This window comes from Zeus faber (genome assembly GCF_960531495.2).
Source record: "Zeus faber genome assembly, chromosome: 18".
Taxonomy (NCBI): domain Eukaryota; kingdom Metazoa; phylum Chordata; class Actinopteri; order Zeiformes; family Zeidae; genus Zeus; species Zeus faber.
In genome coordinates this window covers 13,981,974-13,997,608 of record NC_137210.1, presented here as the reverse complement: position 1 = coordinate 13,997,608, position 15,635 = coordinate 13,981,974, and the positions used below count along the sequence as shown (strand labels likewise).

At 46.8% G+C, this 15,635-nt stretch overlaps 1 protein-coding gene across 1 annotated transcript in view; it reads right to left on the bottom strand.

Annotated features, from left to right (window-relative positions):
- Positions 1–15,635, bottom strand: part of col4a1 (collagen, type IV, alpha 1) — a 34,002-nt gene that overhangs the window by 11,539 nt on the left and 6,828 nt on the right. The window contains exons 2-18 of the mRNA XM_080019311.1: positions 5,052–5,105; positions 3,612–3,701; positions 3,470–3,514; positions 3,333–3,377; positions 3,161–3,223; positions 3,017–3,070; positions 2,765–2,791; positions 2,574–2,648; positions 2,287–2,349; positions 1,900–1,935; positions 1,729–1,767; positions 1,432–1,527; positions 1,189–1,224; positions 1,017–1,076; positions 522–557; positions 361–405; positions 195–227 (exon numbers count right to left, since the gene is read on the bottom strand). Coding sequence (XP_079875437.1) covers positions 195–227; positions 361–405; positions 522–557; positions 1,017–1,076; positions 1,189–1,224; positions 1,432–1,527; positions 1,729–1,767; positions 1,900–1,935; positions 2,287–2,349; positions 2,574–2,648; positions 2,765–2,791; positions 3,017–3,070; positions 3,161–3,223; positions 3,333–3,377; positions 3,470–3,514; positions 3,612–3,701; positions 5,052–5,105 — 897 coding nt within the window. The remainder of the gene's footprint in view (positions 1–194; positions 228–360; positions 406–521; positions 558–1,016; positions 1,077–1,188; positions 1,225–1,431; positions 1,528–1,728; positions 1,768–1,899; positions 1,936–2,286; positions 2,350–2,573; positions 2,649–2,764; positions 2,792–3,016; positions 3,071–3,160; positions 3,224–3,332; positions 3,378–3,469; positions 3,515–3,611; positions 3,702–5,051; positions 5,106–15,635) is intronic.

The following is a 15,635-nucleotide window of genomic DNA, read 5'->3' as shown; positions in this document are numbered from 1 at the left end:
TATGTTCAGTAAACTTAAGCACTCAAATGTCTAGTATTGTATGAGTGTGATTTTGGACATCTGCTGGTGAACCCCTGAATGGCAGTTCCTTGTTTATAGCCTTTATACAAGGGTTAGAATGATAGATGCTAGATGTGATAGATAGAATCTGGTAGTGAAAGAGGAAGCGATTGAGGGAGGGAGAGTGTACTCACATATCCTGGGGGTCCCCTCTCCCCCTTTTCACCCTGAAATCAAACACATCATTTATTCTTTGGCAGATGAATTCAGTCTCCAAGTCAATTCCAATTGTGAGCTTAAGTCTTAACCATAACAACACAACCGTCCTCCCGTTTTGGTTGAATTTAATGAATTCGTTACCGCAAGCCCAATGAGTCCAGGTCCTCCAGAAAAGCCCTTTTCTCCCTGTGACGTAGATGAGAAGCACAATGATCGTGTTAGATGCTGACTAGATGTACTAGTACTAGATGCCGAAATAAGAATTAGCAGCAAAAAATTAAAAAAAAGGTTTTCAGCATCACCTTCAGTCCATCATCTCCATCCTTGCCAGGTTTTCCCTGAAAATCAAAGCAATTGATAATCATCATTCATCATATCTACATCAAGAGAAGGGGCCCTGTTTCGCAAATGTGAACTTGTACTAACTTAAAATGTAAACTCATTTTGTAACAAAACCTTTAAATTTGAGTATAGCACCCTCTGTTGAATCAGAGTTACTGTAGTTCTGCTACTTGCTTGCTCTTGGTGCTTCATAGACTTAATTGATACTGAGCGGATGTCACAAGGAAAGATCAGATTGATTTTAACATGTGTACATGTCTGATGCATTTTTACAGAATTTGAATTATTTGTTCTGTGAAATACATATTGTAACAGTGAATATGTACATAGAGGAAATTGTAATGATAATAACCTACAATAGATCAGCACCATAAAACATGTATATTCGTGGTCTACTACTATGCAACAAAAGTTAAATTATGAGGATTCAACATGGAGGTATCCAGACCACTCACTCTGGGTCCTGGGGGGCCAGGTTCACCTTTGACCCCAAACTGAAATGGAACGCAAGCTCCCTGCAAAGAAAATCCGGTTGTTAATGCCTATCAGAGAAAATGTGAAATTGTGTTTGTTACAGAAGATGTAAAGCTAGTCTTAGAAGCCAAAGATTTGAAGTAAATTACTGACTTTGTCTCCTTTTTCCCCTCGAGATCCTCTTTCTCCCTGCAGAAAAAAACAAATAAAAATTATAAAAAATATTGGGCCTGATAATAATCCATCAGTCCAACCATCCATTCATCAGCCCATCCACCCATCCACCCATCCACCCATCCATCTATCTATCCATCCATCCATCCATCCATCCATCCATCCATCTATCCATCCAATAACGCTTAATGTCAAAAATCACAACTAAAAAACACTCCGTACCATTGGTCCTGGGACATGTACAGTGGTGCCAGGTCCAGACACTGCTGGAGATGGAGGTCCCGGTGGCCCCGGGGGGCCTCGGAATCCTTGATCACCCTTTAGGAGAGCAACAATTAAGACAGCGAACCACAAGAACCGCAGTCACGATAAAGCTACTGAAGTATGTATCGTACGGTTACCAAGACTCACTCCTGTGTGATGGGATCATTACAGCATTACTACCGAGGCATTAGACAGGAAAACTTAAAAGTCGCTTTTTTCTTTTCGGGTGATTATTAAGCTCGGGATATTTCTCACCTTGTCGCCTTTTTCACTCTGGAATGACAGCCTGTCACCCTGGAAGACAGAAAAAGAGAAATGTCCTCAGACGTCCATCCCGCTAGGTTCCCAATCACTACCAACGGACTTGTAAAAACTCATTATTATTATTATTATTATTTTGTTACTACGACACTTTTGTTGTCTTACCTTTTCTCCTTGGGGTCCAGGGGGGCCGGGATCACCCTGGTATAAATATATCAGGTCAGTTTAAAATACAGATTGGTCTAATATACAGATCATACACATCTACCTCTATATCTACTGTAGGTATCATATACAATACCTGATAACAATAATGTAATGCATACCTTTTACTACATTTGCAAAGTCATATTGTTTCTTTGATGGATATTGGATCAGGAACACAACAAGATCAAAAACCAGTGTGTACTGTGTTCTCTTAGTCGGTGTTTCCGCAGACAGAATGTTTGGAGCACTTTCGACTGCAGATTTAGCCTGAGATTCACATGACAATACTTTCAATAGAATAGCTTATCTTCTTACAGTCCCTCGTCCCTTGTTTTTGTTACTTACTGTGAGCCCTTCGTACCCTCGTGGTCCAGGAGGGCCGGTGGGTCCGGGTGGTCCACTTGGCCCCTGGAAGGGAGACATGTTATTAATAGATATAATTCTGATCAAATAAATGACTTTTAAATGAATTTTTGATAGATTAATTTTTTATTTTACTGATCCCAACAGGCCAAACAAATTATGAAGAAGTCAAATCTATGCTATAATGCAAAGGAAAGGACATGATGTTTTAAGAGTTTAAGAACAGGCAACTTTCTGTCATCCTCATTCAGCAACGCATGTGAACGTACAGGATGCCCAGGCGTTCCGGTGAATCCTCTGTCGCCTTTAAGAGGAACAATTCCAATGACGCCACCGGCATCACCCTGCGCGAGAGAGGAGATGGTGATACAGCAGCGTGCTCAGTGGAACCCTTTGGTATTATATTGGCTCTCATGAGTCACATGCTCTAAGACTAAGAACATCAGAGCTTTATTCCCACCTTCATCCCAGGAATTCCAGGTACACCCTGTGGAGAGAGCGTATCAAAGAAAACATTGATGAGTGGTGACATAAATGGCTGCGAAAGTCGGCAATTTTCGCAGCGTGACGTTTATTTTTATCATTGCAGGAATGTCACCAGCGGTGTCACAGAGCGTCTACGTCACCTAACCGACTACTGCAGCACCGCATCCCTAGAAAGAGTGTTTGTCATAATGTGACGTGTCATGGTGACGGTGCGCTGTCCACTTACAGAAGGTCCTTGGAGGCCGGGGAAGCCAGGAACGCCATCCCGGCCCAACTCTCCCTGGAACACACACAAGTTCAAACATAAGTTCACTTGAGTGAATGGGGATATATGTCAAAATAACACGGCAGGAGTTGGTATTTATCTTACTTTGGTTCCGTTGCATCCTGGAATACCCGGAATACCCGCAGGGCCATCATTTCCATTGATACCCTGTGAGTTGAAGACACAAACACACACACACATCAGACATACATGATGATGCCTGCGATTGTGGGGGTGATATACCGTAAGACTTGTAGGTGTGAAGCACAAGACTCACCGGTAGTCCTGGGTTTCCCGGAAACCCTGCGATACCCGGAGGACCCTGAAAATGTGCCAAACATATCAGCGTCACAAAGCCTTTGATATTAACAATATAAGTTGTGTTGGAATGGCCGGATGAGATTAAATACTTACACGCATTCCTTTCAGTCCGGGTGACCCATTCTCACCGAAATCTCCCTAGGAAGAGACAGATAATGACGAAACTTAACATTACGACAACATAAAGGGAGGTAAGATACAGTATAACACATAACATATGTATCATGCCATTCACCTTGGGGCCCATTGGCCCTGGAGGCCCCTCATGCCCTTGCATCCCTGGAAATCCCATGTTGCCTTGGAGACCAGGGAATCCCCGCTCACCCTGCAAGACCATGGGATTATGTGAGGACAATCTTTACAATTTTAATACATTGAAATACATATTTCAATATAACATATACATTTTTTTTAATCATTGCACAAAATCCTTGTTTGAATTAAAAAGTGGTTAAAATCATGAAGATTATCAAAGTTCAATATAATCAAATACAACGTAATTCTTAACTTATTGTCTGTTGTCTTTTCCCAACTGACTTTTATATTTATACATTTGGTTTGTCTAATTGGTTGACGCAGTATTCTGACATGTTTTTCTTGACCGGCCACTAGATGGCAGCATAGTCTTTCAGAATCTTTTTTTCTTTTCCGCTTGCCAAATCCAGCTCTCTACCAAATCCAGTGGAGACAAGGCTGAGAGGGAAAAATCAAAAATTTAGTAACATAAAAGGCCATAAATGTGGTTTTAAGTGGTTTCCATTACGTCACCAAATCTTCACGAGTCAGATCAGTCAAACATTGCATGGTGGAGAATGGGAGACGAGAAGTAAAAAAATAATAATAATAAAAAAAAATTGGTTGGTCTGGGAATGTGAGAAGGCTGAATGAAGGTCTTCAACATCCTTCAAAGCGCTGCGGTGCTGGGTTACCGCTGTGCTTTTGGCCAGACTCCACTGAACACAATCAGTACGTCCGCTGTTTTTGGTGATCTGAATGGTTGGCTTCCGTCAGTGGAGCCATAAAAGGCGAAACTGTCACACTGTGAAGAAGGATAACAGCCTGCAACGCTCCGATAGAATAACACTGTGATGTGTAACATCAGATAGTCAATATGTTGTTCCACAAAACCTATTTACCATGTGTTTGGCAAATGGTATATACAAATAAGTTCCTGTGTGAGAGAATATCTTGACGGGAACCAGTTACATGACTACCCCTGCAGAAGTCAATGAGTGGCAACCTGGCAGCAGCTTTCAGGTGAGTCAGTATCACTTAGGCTTTAGTGCTAAAAGCTCACGAGCCAGACTTTGGAGCGCCGCTGCCACTGCTCTCTCTTGAGAGCTTGGCTCCGACCGGGAGAGGCTTTCAGCCCAGCAGTAAGCCTCTCCCGGTCGGACACGCTCTAGTTCTGCTCGATCCCCGTTCCCATCCCGATCATGGCTTCCGTGACCGAGCCCCAGCCGCTGCCGTTCCGGCCCAGGTCCAGCCATTCCCACTGAACTGACCCATTTCGGAACATAGCAGCCGCTGTCCCGCGTCACACCCGGGCTGCACCAAGCCAGAGTCAGGCTGCACCGGGTCCAGAGTCCGAATGAAACCCATTCTAACATCTCAGCAAGTAATGGCCGTGGGGGGTTAATTAGGGCTGGACTAAATAGGGACTAGAAGGTCTCACCTTAGCTCCTTTCACACCGCTGCAGTCGCATTTTCCACATGATGTCCCGCACCCCTGGAGACAAAGAAGGACAGAAACAAATCATTAAACCACATGTTTTTTTCAATAAGTCACTACTCTCAATCATTTAAGCTCAAGAACCTCAAAGGTTGTTGAGCTTCGAGGTTGTTAAGTGCGGCATAGGACAGTGTGAAAAACATCGCCATCCAAACCCTGGAGTGCGCCAATCTCCCCTTATGAACTTGAAGGTTGAATAATCCTCTTCTTATGTCATGTAAAATTTTGTCAAACCGTAGCTCCCAAAGTCGTGTTCAGAAACAAGTTCATCATGAACTGGACCTAAATGTTTCAAGGTGACCTCGCCATCACCAGCTGGTTACACAAGAGTCAATGTGTGTCTGTTTGTGTTTGGCAGATGTGCCGTGAAATCTCCTCATTCCATCGCTGGGTTTTTAAGCCTCCTGAACCAGTCACATAGATCATGCGACGCACACGGACTTCCTTTGCCTTCGGCGCCGAGGCGAGCGGGGGGAGACATGCAAGGCAACGCATGCAGTGTTTTTTGTTTTTTTTTGTTATTTTACGAGACGCGTACAGTTTGTTTGGTAACATTGTGAAATAGGGGAAAGCGCCAAGAGTGTTTCATCATTCCCCGCGATCAGGGCAGAACGTTATGGGGATGCGGCGCAGGCAGCGGGACGTCTTTTCTGCAGCTGGTCTCGACAACTCTGGAATCCCTCCCTACAACCCCCACCCCTCCACCACCGCCAGCATCCCATCCACCCAACCCCTCCTCCAACCCCCCCCCCCCTAAGGCCAGAGCCTGGGAACTGGCCTGCACCGACTTAGCTCTCTCTGTCTCTCTCTCCATCATACAGCTGTTGCTTCCCTCACGTGCGCGGCGCTCGGCCAAAAACCTGTCGAGCCCAGGAAGCCCGAACTCGAGAGCGACACGGCGACACGGCAGCAGCACAACAAGCGGCGGACAGACGTTATGTTTGTCTGTAGCTCTCACACTCTCTCTCTCTCTCTCTCTGTGTCCTTCTCTCTGTCCATTCTCACAGTCGGAGCTCCCACGCTGACACAACACGTGCAACAATATAACATCTAATCCCAATTTATAGACAAAACACGTGATCCTTTTGGAACTTATTGTGAAATCAATCAACGCGCTCGCTCCGACCGAGGCGGAATTGAAATCTCATCCATCACTCTTCCTTATGTCCACACCATCCATAGCTCAACTTCCTTACAGTATACTATCCTTCCCCCAGAATTTTCTGTTCACACACATATCTCCCCGCCCGTATTGCAACAGGCTAACTGGTTCAATATGTGGCTTGAAACGCCACCAGAAATCCTGGGAAATGGGGTTCCCCCCCCCCATCCCCACCCCGTCCCAAAGCACTTGCTCCATCCGCTCCACTCGGTACTGTACATGTGCAGCCGGCTACGTCACGTCGGGTCCGATTCTCACACCCTTTCTCACACCTTCTCATTCACTCCATCCCAGCGCTCCCGCTCTCGTACAGTTTCCAACGATTTACTCGATGATTTCTCAAGACGATACACATTTCCCAAGAGCCCAACAAGAACGGTTCGCAGTAAACCCCCAATTATATTTTTGACCGCCCCCCGCGGGCCCCGTTTAATGCGTGCTTTAAATACCATCCTCTTAGAGAAGAAGGGGTAAAGCCGCGATGAAGTGTTGCTTGACTATTCCCTCCTTCATTCACCTGCCGCTCTGCGTCCCACTCCGCCCCATCGCATGTCGTCTGGATCTCTCGGGGATTCTCCCTAGACACAACTCGGCCGAGCAGACATTCCAACATGTTCATGGTATGAGCAGGGAACATAAACTCTGCACTGACACGGATGACATGGCTCTGTGTGCGTGTGTGTGAGTGTGTGTGAGAGAGAGAGAGTGTGTGTGTGTGTGTGTGTGTGTGTGTGTGTGTGTGTGTGTGTGTGTGTGTGTGTGTGTGTGTGTGTGTGTGTCTGCCACTTGGATGTCTTGTGTCGGATCTCTTAACAATCTGCAGGTAGATCAAGGTAATGCTATCTACTACTTTTTTCTTCCCTGTCTGTTTTCCTTTTCTGAGCCGTTACGCATTTCTACGAACCTAAACACCAGATGCTATAAAGCGACGTGACAAAGAGGGGGCCGACATCTCCACAAAAAGAGCGTCTTGCTAAGGACTTCTGCTGCCATGACGAGGATCTGGTATCTCGCTCTAGGACGACGGAGTGACGCGGAGGAGTCCTTATCTTACACCTCCCGGATCTACAGGACGTTGAGGGTTCGGTTGTACAGTACAAGAGGCAAAGAAAAGAGCCCTGCCAAAGCCATTATTCTGTAGTGTCAGGGCCAATTGACTGGTTAAGAGTTCACACATAAGTCCTCTGAGTGGCCATAAAATCAGCGCCTAACCCGGCGCATCGGGTGCACGTGAGCCAGCACATCTGAGTGATCGAGTGTATATTTGCGTGTTTTTGTGTGTGTACAGCGTGTGTGTGTGTGCGTGTGTGTGTGTGCGTGTGTGCGTGTGCGCGCGCGCGTGTGTGTGCGTGTGTGTGTCTGTGTGTTTTGAGCTGTTGCCTGGCAGGGACGGAGCCATTCTCCCCAAATGGTATGATGATACTTCACAGACCAAACAGAGTCTAGCGTCTAGTGTTACTTAACGTGCGCTGTGAATACACAGTGGCTGATGAGTCATGTGGCCCCCGGAGGATCTTATCCAGATGAAATAAACACCTGCAACAGGCAGCACGGCCGCCTCACGTGTCTCTGGGAAAAAAAAAAAAAAAGAAAAAAGAGGGGCTTCGTGTCCATTCCTCAGCCTCTCCGGCTCCATCGTCAAAGCTCCAAACCCTGAAGTATGGGTCTCACGTACGCAGGTACTTTTACCGGCGGGTGTGAGTCTCCCAGCCTCGTTCGTAGTATCCGTGTGCGAGCAAACGGGTGTGCGCCCGGGCGTCCCGTTTGCCAATGTTTACCGAGGCCTCGAGCTGGAAAGGGAACACAGGCCCCAAAGTTTGTTTTGACAGAATCCAAGATAGAAGCACAAACATGGCAACAGGAAGGGAGGTGGGGAATGATGGAGGGAGCATGAGAGGGGAGTAATTGCCAGAGCCTGTGCTCTGATATACAGTAGCGATGGCGCAGGAGGAGTGTGGGACTAGGTTTTTTTTGTAGGAGTCCAGGCTTCTTCTCCCCAGAAGACCTGATCTCCCCGCCCTGCCCCACCGGACAAACCTGTCCGACCTCCGGGACAGGTTTGTCCAGAGGACCGGAGCATGATGAGCGGTGTTTGCACTGCAGCCCCCCGCCCCATGTGGGACGAGAAAATAATGGAGCGACGCGAAAACCATAGATCCCAATGTGACCGAAAACACTCTGAAGCCGGAAGGGCGAGCGTATGGAGTCGTTCTGAACCGTACGTGACCACAGATTGCCAACGTCCCAGAACCATCTCAGAGAAGAGACCAAAGATGCCAGCATGATACCTGGATTGTGTTACAGTACAGGGTCACCTTTGTTACAGTATCATGAACTAGGGACTTAGGCTATAGAAATTAATTTGACTTACTCACTTGCTTGGAGAGTGGCATTCCTGCAAGTGCAATTCAAACTTGTTGACCCCACCCAACTGGTGGAACAAATACTGTACAAGAGAGTATTTTCCCGCAATTGTTGAACGGTTGTTAAAAAACAATTGTTGGATAGGTGATAAGCCTGCTAGCTGGACAGGTGATACATTTGTTTGGTGTCAGCCACAAACCAGAATTTCCAACATACAAAACCATTCCTTCACTTTTCAAAAGTCAGTCATTAGTCAGTCAGTCAGTGGCTGGCCTGAAACACACCCAATCAAACTGGATGTCCTAAAAACGTATCTTTCCCATCATAGAGAGAGAGGGGGGGGGGCGCATGAGGCATCTTTTCGCACTTTTGCGCCGTCGTCCTGACAACCCGATTTTCCAAAGCCCCCATAGGAAAGACGGTGTTTGCTGTTTGCAGCCCTGAGGTTACTGGAGCCCCTGTAAAACTCTGTGGCGGCATGAATCACATCCTTTGTCCTCCTTGTCCCAAAAAAAGACCAATCTGCACTCAATGTGGGTAATAAACAAAATGGCCACTGTTTCAAACATTGCTCACAATTTATAAGTGACCCAGAAAATGAGAAAATGATTGCGCTCGAGTACAGATTTCTACCAGAAGGGGCCAGAAGCGGGCGCTCCGCCGCAGTGCGCTATATTGACCGTTCATCATCGGCCACCGCAGGGTTTACATTCTTAGAAAGATGTAGATGTCTCACCGCGCACTTCCTTCCATGTTAAAGTAAACCGGGGGGTGGGGTGGGGTCACACGGACATCTGGATGGTGTCATGTCTGGGGAGAAGCAGCAACGGCCACGCTTACGATACGTTCCCACCACATTCCCGCCATGAGCTCACACCACTGCTGACGTATCCCACCAGCCCCTGCTGCATCCTGGAGTAGGCGCGGTGGGTGAGCCCCTAAGCCGGGGCTCGTCTAAGGGGTCTTTGTCGCTGCAAGATGCCTTTCTCCTTGACAAGCACATGCAAGCACACACACACACACACACAGAGTCAACCATCCACCCACACACACACACACACAGACGTGCACACACACACACACACACACACACACACACACACACACATACACCCGCCCACACACAAACACACACACACACAGTTGATACTTTATTGTATAAAGAGGCACTTACTTTAGCCAGAGTTAATCTGGGTCTAATCTGACTTGCTTATACTGTAATGGAAATAAAGTTGAAAGAAAACAGTTCATTGTTGTTGATGTTTTTCAGAAACCAAGACACTTGTTTATCTGGCCTGGCAGCGTAACAGCCCGGTTCGCTCTGGAACACAGTTTGACCGCATCCTCTCAGCCTTTATCTGGACAGAGAGGGGCCTTCCTTCCACACTGATACAAATTTGACTGAGAGAGAAGAAAGTGATTTGAACTCTGCCTCGCACTCAGTTTTTGTCCATTTGTACTTTATCAACAGTGAATGTGTTTCGTTATAATCAGTGTTTTCCGGGGTTCGTTGACACATAATGGGGGTGTCCCAATGTTTTATCAAGTATCAACCAGTGGCCCCTGAGCAAAGCCAGAATAATACTTCCCTCATCCTGGAACTCACAATTCAATTTGGTCATTTTAGACCATTTTTTACCCGTCTTAAATGAAATGTATTTTTAGGTTGGGTTAGTCAACCATCTTACTCAACACAGTCTTTCCGAAACAAGAAAAGGAGAAGATGTTGCACTCCCATCGTCTTTCCAAACAATTTTTTTGTTCACGTTTGGCCAATGCGTCTTGGGCGTGTCTGGCGGGTTTCGAAAGATTCCTGGACGGTTATTCCAATGGCTTTAAGTGGCTGCAAACAAATGGCTTGATATCCCATGGGTAAACATTGTGCAATGTTGTTCAATTGAACCTATCCATGTAGTTCAACACAAACATCTGGGCCCAAGTGAGTCACAGCTGAAACCGCCGGGAAACAAACAGGGGAGGCTATACCACACATGCACATGTATTTTCAACGACAAATCAAGAAAGACGGCCGAGCTCCTGTATCCATTTACGATCAACCCAAAGTCCAGCACAGATCATGTACGTTTCCAGGCTGCGGGGACGCAATCAGCACTCTACTCAGTCATACTCGTTTTAGATTAGCGCGGCCGTGGCGAGTGTTAGTGTTAGTCTAATATATTGTGCTAAACTGCACGTCACTGTTTCCATATGGGGGTGTATGAAAACAACGGGGAACTCATTTGAATGGCCTTAAGGTCAAAGGAGAAATCCAAGCACTCCTGAACACTGTGCTGCACACTATTTATCACCATGACTCAACAGCACTTAACCTTCTGGTCAAACAAAGGGTATAAAGCAATTAGTATTGCATAGACTCCCATGCACCCATGCGACCGTGCGACCATAACTACACTAACTGCCTCTACTGCTGCCGTCATTCACAGCTGCTTTGAAGAAAACAGCACATTAACGGCATATTTCTGCAGTAAAAACTCTGTGATGTCTCAGCACTCCCTCTGCTCCCGCGCGTTCACGAGTGGACGCTGCTCAGTCCATAATAGTCCTCCGTGCTGTCTGATCAGCTGATTTCCCACCCAAACTTCGACTTTGTGCGACGGAGGGGAAGAGCCAGAGGGATATAAATAAGAAGACGTGCGTTGAGCGCACATTCCTCTTCCCATCTCTACATCGGTGTTGCGCTACGTCACCCCGACATTCTTGGCCCGTCTCCGGCGCTGACCGCCTGGGACCAGAAAAGCCGAGAGAGGAGATGAATTTGTGTCTCACCGCCGCACTGCCATACTTGGAAGACCGGGGCTCCTGGCTCGGCCGGTTTCGGTAAACACTGTAAGTGTGTGTGAACCCCACGTGCAAACACTGGAGAGGTTCAAAGTGGAACGGCGATTTTTTAAAATGCCAAGTCAGACGCTGGGTTTGGCGAAGCCCAGGAATAGTCCCCACCAAACCCACTGTGTTATCGTCATAACCATATACAGTAATTTCGACACAATTGGCCGATCCAAACTTAGAATTTTCCTCTGGCTTCTCATGTTAGCACTACAAGATGCATTTAATTTCACACAATAATATACAGTAATACATACACATTTGAATATATTTCTTTACACGTGTTTGTTTGTTTTCTTATTTTACTGTTGACAAGGGGAATAAGTGGTCGGGTCTTTATGAATCGTATAAAAAAAACAACCCTCGCTATTGAAGGGAAAACACCGCAGAAACACCTTATAAAGTACGTAGATGTTGTGTTAAAGAGGGATTTCGGTTTCCCCTTTATTCGAGGGGAATTTAGGGGATTGCAATTGCCAAGACTCTCCTCCCGATGTTGAACATGCCCTAATTCAGTTGGATGCAGCAGGTATTTATCTGCAGCACGAAAATACTTTCATTCTCCTGTAACCCAAAGCAGATGCCGCCTCAGAGATCTGCTCTCTCTCACACACACACACACACAACACACACACACACACACACACACACACACACAAAAAAATGTGTCTTGAACATCGAGATACAGCCACATACAGGCAAAAATACAAACGTACAAATAGGAGCCAGACGTCATAATAAGCCACGATGGGTAAAGAGAACACAAATTCACCTTAATATCATGATATGATGACGATATTAGTGGCACAGGAGGTGGGGGGGGGTCGTCTAGTAAGCGGAAGGTTGCCGGTTCGATCCTCGGCTCCTCCTGGTAGCGTGCTGATGTGTTCTTGAGCAAGACACTTAACCCCCTAACTGCTCCCCGGGTGCCTCTATTTGGCAACCCATTGCTCCTAGATAGGTCAGTTACAAGGATGGGTAAATGCAGAGAAATTGCAAATGTCCCCGTTGTGGGACTAATAAAGGTATATATAAAAAGTATATTACCAGTATAAAGGTATATAGCCTTGAACAAAGAAAATTTACTAGAAAAGGAACTGCTCTCCCTCAAGACAAACACAACTTCTACTACACACACAAACACAAACAGACATTGAGTCTGTCATCAAAGACGGCAGAAGAGAGGATCACAACAGCTACGAATCATCATGTTAGGAAAGATCCCTATCAGAACATAACCAACTGAGTGGGTATACTTGTAGTCTCGCCGGGCCAGGTTTTCCCCAGCACCAGCCCAGCCCCATACCGGCTCCGAGACCCAATATGGAAAACTGTGGACGGCAGGATGGGCACAACGTTGACGAGGGAATCGGGGAATGTTGAACAAGACAGCAGACGTGAAACATAAAGCAGGATCCCCTCGGCGCATTCTCAAATGCAAGTAGCCACTCACTCAGTGACTTTTATGCACAAGCTTAACTCCACCTGGCTGCGGTGGCGGTTTAGAGCTACAGCCATGAGTCAACACTCACTTAGCGCGTCGAGGAAAGGAGCGGTATGGAAGAGGTTTGGACCTCTGCCCGAAATCGGCTGATAAAACCCCTGAATTCTGCTCTAATAATATTGTTGCAGCGCGTTAAGAGACGTTTCAGAGCGTGCCGGCGGCGATGACCGCTCCTGGCTCGCGAACGCTGTCGCCCGAAGGTGGTTCCCGACCCGCGGTGCCGGGCCCCCGTAGAGGGCCGCAAGGAGGTAGCACAGGGGTCGTGAGGTTTGCATCAAAGGTTTGGGAGCCCCCGCCGTAGACCACCTATCTACGTACCCTAATGCCAAGGAGACAATGGCTCCACCGTGGATTAAAGAGACAGATGAGCTAGGCTGAACAGGTAGCCTCTCCATCGCTCCCATGACCCATGAAAAGCTTGACCTCATGACCTTTCACCTCACGCCAGTCCATTAGGGAGGATTTGAGGGATTTCAAAAGCGCTGCCCCGTCTATAGGTCATCTTGATAAGGAGGCTCTTCCTTGCTTTGTGTGTGTGTTGGCATGTTTGTGTGTGTGTGTGTGCGTGTGTGTGTGTGTGTGCACGTGGCGCTCCAGAATGTCAGAGATAAAGAGGTTAACATGTTAACAAATTAAACGAGGCTCCTATTCATGTGGGACTTTCCTGCTCTATTTGGCACATGCCCACACACGCACGCTCACACACACACACACACACACTCACACACACACACACACACACACACACACACACACACACACACACAGAACACACAGTGCATCCATACCAACATTAGCCTCTCCACCCAAAAACAGCTGAACGATTGAAGTCTTGGCTTCATGTTCTCGTTCCAGATTTTCGAATCAGTGCCAGTGCACAGTGTGCTGTTTGGGTCTCTGGTGAGTACTAGTGAGTTCTAGTGAGTACAAGTGGGTACAAGTGAGTACTAGTGAGTACTAGTGGGTACTAGTGAGTACTAGTGAGTACTAGAAAGTACTAGTGAGTACTAGTGAGTACTAGTGGGTACTAGTGGGTACTAGTGGGTACTAGTCTAGTTGTCTAACTAGTCATGAGATTTAGGTATTCTACTTGGGTGGTGTTGTAGCAGTGTTGGTCGGTGAAACAGACTGCGTCGCCGGTTTCTATGTGAAGCTATTCGCATGCCCACACGTTACTAGTTTTTCGGGCGGTTATTGTTCCACATAGTAAAAGAAAAACATTCCTCCACAATCCCACAGGAACATGGTTCGGTCCAAGTACCACTGCACACACACAAACACACACACGCACACACACACACACACACACAAGCACACACAAGCACACACAAGCACACACACCCACACACAAACACACACACACACACACACACACACACCCAAAACAATCATAAATACGCACGTGTGCTGTTTTTCCATTCTCTCCACTTCTCCATCCCTCTGGCTTTTTCTCACTCCGAGTCTCTCCATCTCTTTGTGTCTCCTTCTCCCTCAACCCCGCTCTCTTCCTTTCTCACATTCTCTCTCTTTCTCTCGTCGACTTATATACTACTTTATATACTTTGCGGTTGTATCCAGCATTGTTATTAGAACAACTGTTTATGGGCTTTTTCGACCCGCGTGCTCTTTTTCTTGGCTTTTGGAAAGGGCATTTAGGCAGGGAGACATAATCGATACGGAAATGGTTTGAAGAGAACAGAGATATTGGGAGAGGGAGAAAGGGAGAGAGGGCGAGGGAGAGAGAGAGAGAGAGAGAGCGAGAGAGAGAGAGAAAGCGCACTTGTTTTCCCGATCAATGTGTTCTACTTCAGCATCGTACTCTGTGGCACTTGGTCACAGGATGCTGAGGAAGAAGGAGTCCTTCTGTCTCGGAGTGGGAAAGCCTTTTCCTTGCCTTTTATGCGCACAAAGATGAGAAAGGGGCCGGGTCCGCCTGGCTTCTCTCTCAAGGGCCTTCCGGGATTTGGGAATGGGGTCAGCATGTGAGCAAAAGAAATGACTTATGCCACTGGGTGCACACCATAGCACAAACCACCATAAACACCAATAGTATACATAAACTTAACTATTCATTATACTACCCTGTCTGGATTTTCATAGCTTTTTTGGGTGATTATTTGGATTTATTCGGTATTGTATTTTTCTGCATCGCCCCCGGTTGAAGAGTTGGACGAGGTCGTCGGGGGGCCAAGATTAGTGTGAAACTGATTAAAGACTGAGAGACGAAAGAACCCCAATGTTTTCATTCCGAGGTTGCGCAAGATGAAACTCATGTTCTCAAAGTGGAAAACCATCTTGCAACAAAGGCACTACTGTCACAGAGCGGCATCTGGGATTTCACTTGGTAACTTAGACAACTTGGACTTAGACGTTGAGCAAAATGCAGAAGATAAGGAAATAACTCCTTCGATTTCTATCGTTCACCAGCTGACTCTACAGATCCAGTGTAGGCCGTCCAGGAAGTAGCGACACTTGATTGACGTGTCTGTGTGTGTGGACACGCGTGTGTGTGTGTGTGTGTGTGCGTATGTGTGTGTGTGTGTGTGTGTGTGTGTGTGTGTGTGTGTGTGTGTGTGTGTGTGTGTGTGTGTCGCGCGTGGATTTTGGCACTTGTTTTACTTCTAACTCAACACCCCCTGCTTTTCCTCCA